At 46.6% G+C, this 17,500-nt stretch overlaps 1 protein-coding gene across 3 annotated transcripts in view; it reads left to right on the top strand.

The window, feature by feature from the left end:
• The window catches only part of LOC125287510 (ras-related protein Rab-37-like), a 45,045-nt gene extending 35,401 nt beyond the window's left edge, over window positions 1–9,644 (top strand). For 2 of the 3 annotated variants that reach the window (XM_048233381.1, XM_048233383.1), the window contains exons 5-9: window positions 4,899–4,951; window positions 5,406–5,471; window positions 6,702–6,758; window positions 7,271–7,347; window positions 9,402–9,539. In XM_048233381.1, coding sequence (XP_048089338.1) covers window positions 4,899–4,951; window positions 5,406–5,471; window positions 6,702–6,758; window positions 7,271–7,347; window positions 9,402–9,507 — 359 coding nt within the window. In that variant the 3' untranslated portion in view covers window positions 9,508–9,539. Of the gene's footprint in view, window positions 1–4,898; window positions 4,952–5,405; window positions 5,472–6,701; window positions 6,759–7,270; window positions 7,348–9,401; window positions 9,540–9,568 lie in introns of those variants that run through there. The other variant, XM_048233382.1, reaches the window with a different exon arrangement.
• The last annotated feature ends 7,856 nt before the right edge of the window (window positions 9,645–17,500 follow it).

Consider the following 17,500-nt stretch of genomic DNA (forward strand, 5'->3'; position numbering starts at 1 on the left):
AGCTATAGCACTAGCCATAGCACTAGCCATAGACTAGCTACAGCACTAGCTGTAGGCTACATTCGAGTGGAGCCGCTATAGCAGAGACTTTCTAATAAGGAGACACAGCAAAAAAAATAATCCATAGAAATGCATGGGGCTAGTTTGTCCCGCCAATATGGCTGTTGTCTACACATATCCCACCCTTCCTGCGGCAAAAAACGCCTGCGACGTGAACAATACATTGGGCCAATCATGGTGTGATGTGAATACATTGAGCCAATCATATGGTGTGTTGTGTGACATCGTGCCAATCATGTGTTGTGATCTCGCCGCTGGAGCAAGATTGGTGTCGTGAGTCCACCGGCAAGCCGCCAAGAAGTTCGACCCAAAGACTGTGCCCATGAGTGCCCATAAACGTTGGTATAGGTCAGCCGAGTGGAGGGACTTGCCTAAAAGGACTTTGGCTATAGGCACAACACTAGCTATAGCGCTAGCCATAGCACTAGCCATAGGCTACATTTGAGTGGGAGAAGCTATAGGCTGGAATTAGCTATAGGCTACATTTAGCGGAGTGTTACAGCTCTTAGCCATAGGCTCACGTTTGAGGGAGTCGCCATAGGGCACAGCACCATTATAGGCACAGCACTAGCTATAGGCTACATTTGAGTGGAGCAGCACAGCACTTGCTATAGGCTACATTTGAGTGGAGCAGCACAGCACTAGCTATAGGCTACATTTGAGTGGAGAAGCTATAGGCACAGCACTAGCTATAGGCTACATTTGAGTGGAGCAGCTATAGGCACAGCACTAGCCATAGGCTACATTTGAGTGGAGCTGCTAGGCTATAGGCACAGCACTAGCTATATAGGCTACATTTGAGAATTAAGACTGCTAGGCTATAGGCACAGCACTAGCTATAGGCTACATTTGAGTGGAGCAGCACAGCACTAGCTATAGGCTACATTTGAGTGGAGCTGCTAGGCTATAGGCACAGCACTAGCTATAGGCTACATTTGAGTGGAGAAGCTATAGGCACAGCACTAGCTATAGGCTACATTTGAGTGGAGCTATGGGCACAGCACTAATACATAGGCTACATTTAAAGTGGAGCTGCTGGGCTATAGGCACAGCACTCTGAAGCTATAGGCTACATTTGAGTGGAGCTGCTAGGCTATAGGCAATGTTAACTAGCTATAGGTCACATTTGAGTGGAGCAGTTACAGCACTATTATAGGCTACATTTGAGTGGGAGCTGTTAGGCTATAGGCTGGCACCAGCTATAGGTCACATTTGATGGAGAAGCTATAGCACAGCACTAGCTATAAGCTACATTTGAGGTGAGAAGCCATGGGCTGTTAACTGGCTATGGGTCATTACATTTGAGGTGGAGAAGCCATAGGCACAACTAATTAGCTATAGGCTACATTTGAGGGAGCAGCACAGCACTAATATAGGCTACATTTGAGTGGAGAAGCTATAGAGCTGGCACCAGCTATAGGCTACATTTGATGGAGCTATAGGCACGCTAATAGCTATAGGCTACATTTTGAGTGGAGCTGCTAGGTTATAGGCTGTACTAGCCATAGGCTACATTTGAGTGAAGAAGCTATAGGCACACCACTAGCTATAGGCTACATTTGAGTGGAGCCGCTATAGGCACAGCACTAGCCATAGGCTACGTTTGAGTGGAGCCGCTATAGGCACAGCACTAGCCATAGGCTACATTTGAGTGAAGCTGCTAGGCTATAGGCACAGCACTAGCCATAGGCTACATTTGAGTGGAGCTGGTTTTAGTGGCAGCGATCATTTATAAAATGAGTGAAACAGCATCAAATTAATATATATCAAATATATTAATATAATACATTAATATTCATATAAAAACAAAATTACTTCATTATTATAATTACTTCATTATTATAATTTAAATGATATTTGAGAGGGGGTTAGGCCTCCAGCCAAAAGGTTTGCCACCCTGTCTAGCTCCTAGTTGCTAAAAAAGAGGTCCTTCAATATGTAAATGTCATGTGGCCCAATGAAGACGATCCTGTTGCGAAAGAGGAAAGAGAGTGAGAGAGTGGCGAGAGAAAGAGAGAGAGAGAGATACTGGGCTGGCATGGTGTCTCTCTGTCCCTGGCGTTGGCATGGCTGGTGCCCGCTGTGGCCTGAGTGTGTCTGAGATGCCAGGAGGGAGTGGAGAGGAGGTGGAGAGGAGGGAGGTGGAGATGGAGGGTATTTTTAGTACACTGAATCAGGACTCACCGTGTCACCTTTCTCTCTCTCTCTCTCTCTTTCACTGTCTCCTTCTGTTCCCCTTTCGCCTCTGTTTTATCTTTCTCTGTCATCCTCCTCTCACTTACTCATCACTCCTCTCCTCCTCCTCTCATCACTCCTCTCCTCCTCTTCCTCCTCCTCTCTCATCCTCCTCTCCTCCTCTCCTCCTCTCATCACTCCTCTCCTCCTCCTCTCATCACTCCTCTCCTCCTCCTCTCATCACTCCTCTCCTCCTCTCATCCTCCTCTCCTCCTCCTCTCCTCCTCCTCTCATCCCCTCCTCTCCACTCCTCTCCTCCTTTCATCCTCCTCTCCTCCTCTCACTTCCTCCTCTCATCACTCCTCTCCTCCTCCTCTCATCCCTCCTCTCATCCTCCTCTCCTCCTTTCACTCCACTCCTCTCCTCCTCTCACTCACTCTCATCCTCCTCTGCTCCTCCTCTCATCCCAGTCCTCTCCTCCTCCTCCTCCTCTCATCACTCCTCTCCTCCTCTCATCACTCCCTCTCATCCTCCTCCTCTCATCCACTCCTCTCCTCCTCCTCATCACTCCTCTCCTCCTCTCATCCTCCTCCTCCTCTCATCATTCCTCTCCTCCTCTCCTCCTCCTCTCCTCCTCCTCTCCTCCTTTCATCACTCCTCTCCTCCTCTCCTCCTTTCATCACTCCTCTCCTCCTTTCATCCTCCTCCTCTCATCACTCCTCTCACTCCTCTCCTCCTCCTCACTCCTCCTCCTCCTCTCATCACTCCTCCTCCTCCTCCTCATCACTCCTCTCCTCCTCTCATCACTCCTCCTCCTCTCTCCTCCTCCTCATCACTCCTCTCCTCTCCATCCTCCTCTCCTCCTCCTCCTCCTCTCTCCTCCTCCTCCTCTCATCCTCTCTCTCCTCTCTGCCTCCTCATCCTCCTCTCCTCCTCCTCTCATCCTCCTCTCCTCCTCTCCTCCTCCTCTCATCATTCCTCTCCTCCTCTCATCATTCCTCTCCTCCTCCTCCTCCTCCTCTCTCCTCCTCTCATCACTCCTCTCCTCCTCTCATCACTCCTCCTCCTCTCCTCCTCCCATCACTCCTCTCATCATTCCTCTCCTCCTCTCCTCCTCTCCTCCTCTCCTCTCATCCTCCTCCTCCTCTCCTCCTCTCATCACTCCTCTCCTCCTCCTCTCATCCTCCTCTCCTCCTCTCCTCCTCTCATCCTCCTCTCCTCCTCTCCTCCTCCTCCTCTCTCTCCTCTCCCTCCTCTCATCACTCCTCTCCTCCTCTCCTCCTCCTCTCATCCTCTCCTCCTCTCCTTCTCTCATCACTCCTCTCCTCCTCCTCATCCTCCTCTCCTCCTCCTCTCATCACTCCTCTCATCACTCCTCATCACTCCTCCTCCTCCTCTCATCTCCTCTCCTCCTCTCATCACTCTCCTCCTCCTCTCATCACTCCTCTCCTCCTCTCATCCTCCTCTCCTCCTCCTCTCATCACTCCTCTCCTCCTCTCCTCCTCCTCTTATCCTCCTCTCTCCTCTCATCACTCCTCTCCTCCTCCTCTCATCATTCCTCTCCTCCTCTCATCCTTCCTCTCCTCCTCCTCCTCCTCTCATCCTCCTCTCCTCCTCTCATCACTCCTCTCCTCCTCCCCATCACTCCTCTCTCATTCCTCTCCTCCTCTCATCACTCCTCTCCTCCTCCCCTCCTCTCATCACTCCTCTCCTCCTCTCATCCTCCTCTCCTCCTCTCATCCTCCTCTCATCATTCCTCTCCTCCTCTCCTCCTCTCATCACTCCTCCTCCTCCTCTCCTCACTCCTCTCCTCCTCCTCCTCATCCTCCTCTCCTCCTCCTCATCCTCCTCCTCCTCTCCTCCTCTCCTCCTCTCATCTCCTCTCTCCTCTCTCCTCCTCCTCCTCCTCATCCTCCTCTCCTCTCTCTCCTCTCCACTCCTGTCTCCTCTCCTCCTCTCTCATCATTCCTCTCCTCCTCTCATCATTCCTCCTCCTCCTCCTCTCATCCTCCTCTCACTCTCATCACTCCTCATCACTCCTCTCCTCCTCCTCATCACTCCTCTCATCACTCTCTCCTCCTCTCTCCTCCTCTCATCACTCCTCTCCTCCTCTCATCACTCCTCTCCTCCTCCTCTCCTCCTCTCTCCTCTCTCCTCCTCTCATCACTCCTCTCCCTCCTCCTCTCATCACTCCTCTCCTCCTCTCATCACTCCTCTCCTCCTCCTCTCCTCCTCCTCATCTCCTCTCCCTCCTCATACTCCTCTCTCCTCCTCTCATCACTCCTCTCCTCCTCTCCTCCTCTCATCACTCCTCTCCTCTTCTCCTCCTCTCCTCCTCCTCTCATCACTCCTCTACTCTCTTCTTTTCTCTCTTTCTTTTAATTCCCTCCTCTTTCTCCAATTCTTTTCCGCACCTCTGTTCTCTCCCTCCATCTCTCTCATCCTCCTCTCTCTCATCCTCTCTCTCTCTCTCATCCTTTGCTCTCTCATCCTCCTCCCTCATCCTCTCTCTCTCTCATCCTTCTCTCTCTCATCCTCTCTCTCTTTCATCCTCCTTTCTCTCATCCTCCTTTCTCTCATATCCTCCTCTCTCTCTCTCTCATCCTTCTCTCTCATCCTCCTCTATCTCTCTCTCTCTCTCATCCTCTCTTCCCTCTCTCCAGCTCTCCTCCTGCTCTACGACATCACCAGGAAGTCCTCCTTTGACAACATCCGGGTGAGCTGACTTCCTGCTTCCTGTTTCCTGTTGGGAGTGGCTCTTGTTGCTGCTCTTTCATGTCTTATCAGCAGTTAAGCAGGCAGCCCCTTTATTTACTTTACTTATTTCTTTATTTCTCGCCAGCAGTGCTGATGGAGGCTTTTAGCTCCAACATCATGTTCTGTTAGAATGACAGCACAGGAAAGCAGTCTTATGTGGTTGACATTTGTGTGTGCGCGTGTGTGTGTGCGTGTGCGTGTGCATGCGTGCGTGTGTGTGTGCGTGCGTGTGTGTGTGTGTGTGTGGTGGAATGTTTGCGAGTGGGTGGATGGGTGGACTTCTGTGTTTAGAGAGATATGAACTTCTTACAACAGGATTGCAACACTACATTGCTCTTATCTATGTGTTTATCTCTCTCTCTCTTTCTCTCTCTCTCTTTCTCTTTCCCTCTCTCTCCCTCTCTCTCTCTCAGGCTTGGCTGACTGAAATTCATGAGTATGCACAGAAGGATGTGGTCATCATGTTGCTTGGCAACAAGGTGAGCTGAACTTCCTGTCGAAATAAAGAGGTCTCCAACAAAGTATCAACATGTCTCACATATATACTAACACACACACACACACACACACACACACACACACACACACACACACACACACACACACACAGCTGCACACAAACCAAATGCCACCAAGATAAAAAAAAAACATGCTTAGTCACATGTTTCTCACATACTCATAAGGATGAGCACAGACACAACTACACACACACACACACACACACAAACACACACACACACACACGATGGTTGTGGACTTTCTCTCCTCCACCTCTATTTTTATCTCTGTTCTGTCGTTCTTCATCTGTCTGCTTCCTCTCTCTCCGTGAGTCAGGCTGAGTCTTCACTCGTTCCCCTGGATCCTCCCCCCCATCTCTCTCTCCACCTCTCTCTCCACCTCTCTCCACCTCTCTCCATCTCCATCCACCTCTCCATCTCCTCCACCTCTCTCTCCCACCTCTCTCCACCTCTCCACCATCATCTCTCCACTCTCTCCACCTCTCTCCATCTCTCTCCATCTCTCTCCACCTCTCTCCCTTTCTCTCTCTCTTTCCACCTCTCTCTCTCCCTCTCTCTCTCTCTCTCCACCTCTCTCCATCTCTCTCTCTCCACTTCTCTATCTCTCCATCTCTCTCCACTTCTCTCTCTCTCCATCTCTCTCATTCATATCTCTCTCTCTCTCTGTCTCCTCTCTCTGGAGATCTTCTCACACACACACACACACACACACACACACACACAGACAAGAGTGAACGCTGCAAGTGTGGATGTCTGATTCTGGCATCATGGAGGGAAGTCAGCACGACCTAAAGATCTTCATGAGGAACACAAGCCATATAGTTAATGACGTGTTAAACGGCGCCCTCTCCTGGGCACATGGGAACATTACACAAGCCAGACAGTTAATGACGTGTTAAACGGCGCCCTCTCCTGGCCACTGGGGGACACTACATGAGGGTCCTGTTGCCAAGTCCCTGTGCAGAGTATCTATGGTGTGATGGTTAGAGATTTACATGTACAGACAGAGGAGTGTGTGTACTCTAATTTCTCATCTCTCACAATTCCCACACACACACACACACACGCGTAAAGAGTGAGTGTGCCTGATAAAAAGAAAAAGAAAGTTCATACGCTGCATACAGGAAGATTGACTGATGAAAGGTGTGTGTGTTGTGTGTGTGTGTTGTGTTGTGTGTGTGTGTTTTGCAGGTGGACATGGCTACAGAGAGGGTCATCAAACGTGAAGAAGGGGAGAAGCTGGCCAAGGTGAGGTTGTGTGTGTGTGTGTGTGTGTGTTACAGATGTGTCTTTTGTTTGTAGGAGTACGGTGTGTGTGTGTGTGTGTGTGTGTGTGTGTGTGTTACTGATGTGTGTGTGTTGTCTGTAGGAATATGTGTGTTTGTGTGTGTGTGTGTGTTACAGATGTGTGTTTTGTTTGTAGGAGTGTGTGTGTGTGTGTGTGTGTGTGTGTGTGTGTGTGTGTGTGTGTGTGTGTGTGTGATGTGTGTTTTGTTTGTAGGAGTATGGTGTGTGTGTGTGTGTGTGTGTGTGTGTGTGTGTGTGTGTGTGTGTTACAGATGTGTGTTTGTGTGTGTGTGTAGTGTGTGTGTGTGTGTGTGTGTGTGTGTGTGTGTTACTGATGTGTGTGTTGTCTGTAGGAGTACGGTGTGTGTGTGTGTGTGTGTGTGTGTGTGTTACTGATGTGTGTGTGTTGTCTGTAGGAGTACGGTGTGTGTGTGTGTGTGTGTGTGTTACTGATGTGTGTGTGTTGTCTGTAGGAGTACGGTGTTCCGTTTATGGAGACTAGTGCGAAGACTGGACTCAACGTGGAGCTGGCCTTCCACGCCATCGCAAAGTGAGTGGGAGTGTGTGTGTGTGTGTGTGTGTGTGTGTGTGTGTGTGTGTGTGTCTGCGCGTGTGTGTGTGTGTGTGTGTGTGTGCGTGCGTGTGTGTGTGTGTGTGTGTGTGCTGCGTGCGCGTGTGTGTGTGTGTGTGTGTTCAAGCGGCGCTGCAGGGTGTGGTTCGCGCTGGCGCCGCATGTGTGTGTGTGTGTGTGTGTGTGTGTGTGTGTGTGTGTGTGTGTGTGTGTGTATGTGTGTGTGTGTGTGTGTGTGTGTGTGTGTGTTCTGATCATCAGAGATTATCTTTGCCAGTTTGTAAACTAATCCACATGCACCGTGTCCAGGGGGAAGGTTGCTATGAGTGGTATTTATGACAGTTGTGTGAAATACAAATACTCTGACACACACACACACACACGCACGCACACAGATGCGCACGCACCAGAGTTTCCGCTAGAAAAAAATGGTGCCGGTCAACATCGGGTCGGACATTTTGATGATATGCCGGTCAAATTCCTATTATCCCTTCATAATTAGTCAAATTGAGGAAAACTGGAGACAGGCTATGTAGCTTAAAGAATGACATAATCAGGCTGTATAGAATGCAACATGTTCATTAGCCCAACTTACGTAAACATGCCTAACAAGATCTAGCTAGTATGTATGTTTTCATGGATAGCAAGAGTCCCGCTTCGCTCGTTGTTTTAAAAAGGCTACGCTTGTTTGTTGCTGCTACCCAATGCTATTCCAGTGGTGACTGTTTAACTTGCACAGATGCGCACACACAAGAATGAGCCACACCACTACACCCTAATGCTATGCCTCTTTATTTGAGAACACCACTACCCCCTAATGCTATGCCTCTTTATTTGAGAACACCACTACCCCCTAATGCTATGCCTCTTTATTTGAGAACACCACTACCCCTAATGCTATGCCTCTTTATTTGAGAACACCACTACCCCCTAATGCTATGCCTCTTTTATTTGAGAACACCACTACCCCCTAATGCTATGCCTCTTTATTTGATAACACCACTACCCCTAATGCTATGCCTCTTTATTTGATAACACCACTACCCCCTAATGCTATGCCTCTTCATTTGATAACACCACTACCCCCTAAGGCTATGCCTCTTTATTTGATAACAATAAATTAAGAATTTTTTCCTGTTCTGGGAAATGTTTAGTTTCTTTTTCTTTCGGCCGCGGTTCAATGATACCGCTTAATTGTGCCAGAAATTATCCAAGGACCAGTAATCACCTCGTCGAGGAGGCCCCTAACCCTGCAGATCATAGACAGAGAACGCATAGGCCTACTGGATGCTTTGGGTAAAGAACACTTTGCATGTCCAGTGGACACGGAGAATGACAGTGTCTTGGAGCGGTCGCCCCCCCCGCAACTCAACTTCCAATGTCACTGATTCTGACAGATACGCCCGACACTTCTGCTTTTATCTGGTGGTGGTGGAGTTGACCGGACATCTGAGGCTTCAGACGTTACCAATTTATCATCATCTATCGCTAGCCTGGCCTCTGAAAAACTTTTAAGGCTAGTCTGTTTGGGCCTGGCCATGTTTGAACCGGGCCACTCATTTGTTCGTTGTTTAACATGGACGTTTTAAGCGTGCGCTTCCTATTGAAATGCAGCATAGGCTATGCGTGTTGTTTAATAGCTTTCAAACGGGAGAGCCTGTTCATTTAAAAACATAGCCAGAGGACGTATAATATAGGCTTACATATTAAGGCTTATTCTCAAATTCAGATTGCATTAGGGGACGGGATTATTAGCCAATTTCAATCGGACAATTTGACCGGAGAGATTTCATTTTGTCGGACATTTCATTTTTTTTCCGGCCAATGTCCGGTAATTACCGGACAACGGAAACCCTGGCACGGACAAACACGCACACACACACACACATATGCACACACACACACACACACACACACACACACAGATGCGCGCGCACACACACGCACACACACAGTAAAGGTGGTGTTTTATGTGTGTGTGTGTGTGTGTGTGGTGTGTGTGCGCGCACGTGTGTGTTTTGTGTCCTCCACAGAGAGCTGAAGCACAGAGCTGCCCAGCTGCCCAGCGAGCCCAAATTCCAGATCCATGACTACATCCAGCAGCAGAACCAGAAACCCAGCTGCTGCAGCATGGTGTGATGGGAGAGGGGGATAGAGAGAGAAAGAGAGAGAGAGAGGGGGGTTCCATATCCATGACTACATCCAGCAGCAGAACCAGAAACCCAGCTGCTGCAGCATGGTGTGATGGGAGAGGGGGATAGAGAGAGAAAGAGAGAGAGAGGGGGGAGGGAAAGAGAGAGGAGGGGAAAAGAAAGAGGTAGTGAAGAATGCACAATGGGAGAGGGGATGTAGTGTGTGTGTGTGTGTGTGTGTGTGTGTCACCTATCCAGTGATTTGTGCAGTGTATGTTTCATTTCTCTTTCACACACACACACACACACACACACACACACACACACACACACACACACACACAGCGCTCCTCTCTGAAGCCGACCGCATCACGTGTCCAGTGTTAATGATGTCACTGTGCATCAACATTCCATCAGACCACAAGTACTCAGAAAAGCATCCTCACTCACTTCACACACTTACTCTGTCTGTGTGTGTGTGTGTGTGTGTTATTTAATCTGTGTGAATGGATCAGTTGAGTTTCTCTTGCTGTGGAATTTGACTTGTAAAGAACCATGGCCATTTAAATAGTGCAGGTGCCACTCTACCTTCAGGTGCCGTGTGTGTGTGTGTGTGGGGGGGGGGTGTGTGTGTGGGGTGTGTGTGTGAGGTGTGGTGTGTGTGTCTGTGTGTGCAGGTGCTTCTCTACCTTCATGTGCCCTCGTTATGAAACAGTATTCCTGAGGGCAGCTGTGAGGCCGACACCCCAACACTAGACTCTACCATAGCTACGGTTCTAGACCATAGCTCCGGTTCTAGACTCTACCATAGCTCCGGTTCTAGACCCTACCATAGCTCCGGTTCTAGACCATAGCTCCGGTTCTAGACTCTACCATAGCTCCGGTTCTAGACTCTGCCATACCTCCGGTTCTAGACCATAGCTCCGGTTCTAGACTCTGGCCATACCTCCGGTTCTAGACTCTGGCCATAGCTTTGGTTCTAGACTCTGGCCCAAGTTCTGGTTCTAGACTCTGGCCATAGCTCCCGTTCTAGACTCTGGCCATAGCTTTGGTTCTAGACTCTGGTCCAAGTTCTGGTTCTAGACTCTGGGCCGAGTTCTGGTTTGGGTTCTCTGAGCTCTGGTTCTAATCTCATTCTGATTCGGCCCGTAACTAGCCCCCAGAGCAAGTTGAGTTCTGGCTCAGGTGTATAGGATGCCAGAGAGAGAGAGAGAGAGAGAGAGAGTGTGTGTGTGTGTGTCTTTGTGATCATGTGTGTGTTCTATATGTGTGTAGTCATGTGTTGTGTATATTCTGTCTGTGTGTGTGTGTTTCCTCGGAGTATGTCTGTGGTGATTTATACACAGTCCACACACACACACACACACACACACACACACACACACACACTGTCCAATCAACATCACCCTCTAAACACACACACACACAGTCCTCACCAATCAACCCTCTAAACACACGCACACACAGTGTTAGACATGCACACTCACACACCAACATGCACACACTGTCACACACACTTACACACCAACATGCACACACTCTCACACACACTCACACACTAACATGGACACACTGTCACACACACTCACACACCAACGCACTCACACCAACATGCACACACTCTCACACACACTCACACACTAACATGCACACACTGTCACACACACTCACACACCAACGCACTCACACCAACATGCACACACTCTCACACACACTCACACACTAACATGCACACACTGTCACACACACTTACACACCAACGCACTCACACCAACATGCACACACTCTCACACACACTCACACACTAACATGCACACACTGTCACACACACTCACACACCAACGCACTCACACCAACATGCACACACTCTCACACACACTCACACACTAACATGCACACACTGTCACACACACTCACTGTCACACACACTCACACACCAACATGCACACACACTAACATGCACACGTTGTCACACACACTCACACACCAACATGCATAAACACCAACATGCACACACACCACACACACCAACATGCACACACACCAACATGCACACGCTGTCACACACACACCAACGTGCACAAACACCAACATGCACACACTGTCACACACACTCACTCAACACACTCACACACCAACATGTACACGTGCTGTCACACACCAACACACTCACACACCAACATGTACACATGCTGTCACACACACTCACACACCAACATGTACACGTGCTGTCACACACCAACACACTCACACACCAACATGCACACGCGCTGTCACACACACACCAACATGTACACGTGCTGTCACACACACTCACACACCAACATGCACACGCGCTGTCACACGCCATGTAAAGCTCGGAGTGTGACGTGTCATCTTTCTGTTGCCTCCATGTTTGTGTGTAAAGCCCCCCGCCCTGAGGGAGAGCTGAGGCGGCTCTGTCATCACACCTGTGCTCACCTGATGGGGCGGGGGCGTCTGTAACTAAACCTCCGCTCCACTCGTGGACTGCATTGTGTGTGTGTGTGTGTGTGTGTGTGTGTGTGTGTGTGTGTGTGCGCACCAGCCCTCTCTCTCCCCCTGCTGTTTGTAAGAATTTAATGTCTCACTTGATGTCGCCATTTCACTCTCTGTAGACGCGTCTGCACCCTCCGAGTGCCATGCTGAAGTGCTTTGTAATCGTTATTGATACACTTGTATGTACATAAAGCTATTTTTTGTAAAAGACGTCTGTGATGGTGGCCTGTTCATTGCTGCTTGTGTGTTGTGTTGCAGGAACTAAATATATCACTGGCTCAAAAGGCAGACGTGTTAACATCCACTAGATGGCAGCATTGCACATCCGGTGGTTCTAGAACACCTGAAATCCTTCCTACAGGCAGTAGGGGCGGGCGAGAGAGCCTTCATTCGCCCTATAATGAGTCATTTAACCATATAGACTTACGAAGATGATTAATTAACACGAAAACGTTGCCTGGTGTCCTTTTAAAATGTGACGAGAACATTGCTGGCGTCTGCCCTTTTCACAACATGATTATAAAATGGAGTGTTTGCTAAAAGGAGACGTGAAGTGACACATCTTTTGCTCTGGGGCGTTTTAGCAGTCGCTTTGGTGCATTTCTAATGTTTGCACAACAGTGCATTTCTCAAAAAAAAGTACAAACTGCACTGCATGGATTACCTGCAAAAGCGTGTATGTTGCTCAAAATGCTTAGTTTAGCCTAGGTCTCAAAAGAAAGTGCTTATACCAATGTAACTGTCAATCAATCAAAATGACAAGCCCTTATGTCATTGTTTATGTCAAGATTGAACAACTGCAACACGCACAACGGCTTTGTGTTGTTTATTGTCAATATGACCGTTTACTCTGTACCAATTTGAGCAAGGCAGCACTATTTTCTATTTGGCATAGCTATTTCAAAACTACGAAGTTACACATTATGGTGTGTGGAGGGGTTTGATTGCAAGAGAGTAGACTATGTGTTTAAAAGTTTTTTTCTGTTGACAGACATTGTGAGTATAAAGAAAACAAAGTCTTTTACAGGCTTGGGCAAATAAAAAATGACCAATATACAGCAAAACAGCCCTTGGTCAGAGCTGTGCCCCACTGTGCATCTTTCTATAGGCCTACCAAAGATCCTTGATTACTAGCTCTGCTTGAACCCCCTCTGGGCCTACCTCCTGACGTTCCTGCCTGTCCGGTCACACAGTATATTCTAGACAGACTATGACATAGTTATGACAGCAGTTCAACACTTCGTGTAATGACTCAAGCGATGAAATAAGGCCAATTTGTTTTATGGGGTAGGACTATTCAGCATGAAACCAGTAGGCCTAGAGTGCATATTGACCAACATGACATTAGCAATCGTATGTGTAAAACAGCGGACATTTCTACAACATGAGTTGCATAGACGCAGGCCTACTAGACTGTAGCCTACACCTGTCTGCCATTTTTCAATTCAAAACTCAAATTCAAAATTTCAATTGTTGTACATTTTCAATTGCTCGTGTCATTAGGGCGTTGCTGTTCAAGATGGGGAGAAACTGCTTTAAAGATGTGCACAACAAGTGATACGATGATATGGAGTTTGAACCACCCGTTTTGAGAATTTCAATTCCGATCTGAGAAATGTGCCAAAGTGACTGAGAAAAACTAAAATGTTTGAATTGTGAACTTCTGACTATAGACCGCTTCAACTTTCCCCACACTAAAACGGCCCTGAGTGGACAGATCGCGCATGTCCTAGCAGTGTGTTCTGGCGTGGAAGACCTTTAGCACCATTATGGAAGATTATTATCTACAAAGTCAAGTTGATTATCCACCACATCAAGATGACGAGGCTATCTTGCGATATAAACCTCAGTAAGTTGCATAATGTCAACTCTAGACACTTCACAGAGACTGTGTCTGTTTTCCCTTTAAATAATGCTTTGTCTGTGTAATAACTATGTAACCTCATGTCTCAGAAACTGGAACAGAAATGCGTAACGTGCAAGCGTAGCATATCGGAAGAGTTCGGTTGTGAAATAGGTTAGGCCTCAAAAGGACAAGAATCAAAAATAAATAGTTTAGTCTGGCTATTGTGTAGGCTGTATTCATACCTGTCAGAATTGCATCATTGCAGAAACATTTTTTTCCTGTTTTTTCTAAATCGCATCATTTAAAATAGCCGATGCCTTCAATTTCATTGTGTGACGTTTGTGGTGGAAGGCCTCGCATAATTCCGAGCCTCTTTTTCGTTCTGTGATGAAATTCAGCCCGCTGACTGGTGTGGGAGTTCAACTTCACACCTTACGGGCATTATTATGAACTACTTGCTGCCAACTCACACAGGGCATTGCCCAACCAACACGCGCAAACCACCATGGGCATTCCCTATTTATTATTAGCGCTTAATCTCCGAGCGCCCTCTCTCTCTCTCTCTCTCTCTCTCTCTCGTTGCTACAGCACTCGCCTTATCTTGGCAGGGTGTGTACCTACTGCTGTTTGGAATGGTTATCAGGTCTCTCACGTCTCACCACCGGAACACGGCGACCCAGGAGGAGGCGGCGCATGGATCCACCCCGTGTTCCCGCAGGCCGTCGTGACCTCTCTGCTTCACGTTTCCGCCTGTCTGCTTTCATCACTAATCTGATAATGTATCATGATCAGGAATGGACACACGTACATCCTACTGTAGGCTATTTGAAGATAAATACAGTGTCAAATGTAAAATATCCTAATTTTAAGTAGCCTATAGCAAAACAAACGGCAACATACAGTAGCCACGTCATGTATTAAAATAAAATACTGCATTTGTGTATTTTGATAATACTAAAAATGCTCTTTAAAGGGAGCATAACACCACTTTGCAAAGCTTTCAAATTTGTCTATTTAATCTATTCTCACTAAACTGACTCTTGAGTAAGTAGACAGTGTTTGAGAGCAACAGATTTTCTCTGCCTATGAGACATGCCATAAACCTACAGTCAACTGATCTCTGCTGACGTGGTGCGACATCTCATAGCCTAAATACTGTTTCAAAGATGCGTTCAGAAAGTCACAATTGAACTTATCAAGTGGTACAAAGTGGAGACATGTCTCTGACATTGTCAATGCGTGCCCAGGTTGCTTGATGGTGCACTGTCACACTGCCGATCAGAAAGGATCATGAGCCTTTTAGTTTATAACTAACTGGGTAGCCTACCGCGTAAGCGCTAAATGGTGTTGAATTGACGCCAAGGGGCATATCATGTATATGAATCAAACATTGTGTTGCTTTTGGTAATACGTGGGGCATAAATATGAATCAAACATCGTGTTGCTAGGTGATACATGGGGCATAAATATGAATCAAACATCGTGTTGCTAGGTGATACATGGGGCAACTTTATGAGCAGTGCTGCAGGGCTCCACATAACCGGTTTCATGTGTTCCGATTGGATGAAAGAAAGTGATGATTGAAGTTCTCAAGAAACTTGGTGTTGTTGGTTGGTGTTAGACAGGAAGTGTATTGTGTATGTGTGTGTGTGTGTGTGTCTGGGGGTAGCCTATTGTATGTGTGAGCAACCTATATGTTATGTTACTTAGATAGAGATAGATAGATAGATACTGTATTGATCCCCAGGGGAAATTCAAGGTCTCAGCAGCAGCATACATACAACACAAACACATTCTTTAACAGCAGAAAGAGTACTTAAAGTATATAATATAAAAACACAACTAAGCAGTAAGGACAGTAGAAGATAAAGAATATGCCAAATATACTAAAATACAAATTATACTAACACTTAATACAATATATAAAAATATACTAAAATACAAGTTACAAAAATACAAATTATACTAACACTTAATCTAAATCAATTCTAAAAACAGTATCCACATAGTAGTGATTAATAAATCAGAGGCGCTTGCAATGACTGAGGCAGGGACTGAGCCTGTGATTCTCTGTGCATAGTAAGGTATGGTAAGGTGCTCTAAGGTGCTCTGTGTGAATGAGTGTCATGGTGGTAGTGCAATGGTGATAGTGCAAATGAGTCAACAGTGCAACAATGCAGAAATAAAGTAAAGTAAAGTCTATATATCTATATATTTAACTATTTAAGAAAATGTATAAGTGTGGCCACATTTCGGCTGTGGCATGGAGGGGGGGGGGGGTTATGCATATGTGCTAATGTGCTAATATAGCACGCAAACAGTGAGGTATAAAGACAGTGGTACAAGTGGCTAGTGGACAGACAGTACCAAACATGGAGGGGGTGAAGAGGCAGACAGACTATGCAGAGAAGTCTATCTCTCCTCTTCCCTTAAGTGAGGCATTGAACAGTTCAATGGCCCTGGGGACAAATGACTTTCTCAGTCTGTCAGTTGTGCAAGGCAGTGAGCGAAGTCTCCAGCTGATCAGGCTCTTCTGCTTAACAATAGTGCTGTGGATTAGTACTTATCTTGCACTGGATCATCTTCCTGAATCTCAATATTCTGATCACATCAAAGACTGGGCAAATTACTAAGTCAGCACCAAGTCAGAGGCAACATTCACTCGTTTTGCACTTTTATGGTCATCAGATCACCAAAATGATTGGTTTTACCAAATAATATTTGCCTGATCTGGGCTTTGGGGAAATAGCATTGTTGGGTCCACTTTAGAACACAATTAATTATTCAATTACATTATTATTATGACCCTGGTCAGCAGGGGGCGCTAGTCAGGTTGGGTGGACACATAGGCCAGTAGAAAGTGTACATGTGGTGACAACCTGGAAACAACTAAAAAAAGATCCAAACCATATTTGTTTTTATTTTAAACAACTGGAGATGTGGACCTTTATCATCATCATCAATAATTAATAATAGTATTAATAATATAGGCGCTTTTGTGAAGATTATTATTATTAGTAGTAGTAGCTTAGTAGTAGACTAGGCCTATAAGTAGTAGCCTAGGTTATTAATTTGGTTATTGCACAGTATTAGTGGTGTTCGCTGTTATTACAATGGAATTACATAAAAAAGAAGGCGGCAAAGAAAGCCTATATTTGGAACTAGGTTATAAAAAAGATCCAGTCGGACAGGATGTTTGTGCGTGGTGTCTACCTACATTAGGTCTACCTGTAGCCTACCTGATACCTCAGTGAGCTTAAACATTCCAACCAGTTGAAATAGCACATGCCATATCATCACCACCATGGATATATCACGTCTGATAACATTGACTTGGTTATCATGTGAAACACACTAGGTATTTCCACAGAAAGTCTACAAAGTTATTATTAGCGTGTTTCTGAGCTATTTTAAGATTTATGCACATGTTTAATTTATTAGTGAATCGATGAGAGTTTACTAAGGCAATCTGGTCATAACACATGATAATAAACACGATAGTCTCCGGCAGAAAAGTTCCCATAGGCCTTGGCTGCGTTCTCTTCTGGTCGATCATGATTATTCTCTCACTTCATTGGTTTGTTTGGGGCCGATTGTCCCTCCCATTTGTGTTCGAAACCTAAAGGCGGTGTTTTGA

This window comes from Alosa alosa, chromosome 22, assembly GCF_017589495.1.
Source record: "Alosa alosa isolate M-15738 ecotype Scorff River chromosome 22, AALO_Geno_1.1, whole genome shotgun sequence".
Lineage (NCBI taxonomy): Eukaryota > Metazoa > Chordata > Actinopteri > Clupeiformes > Clupeidae > Alosa > Alosa alosa.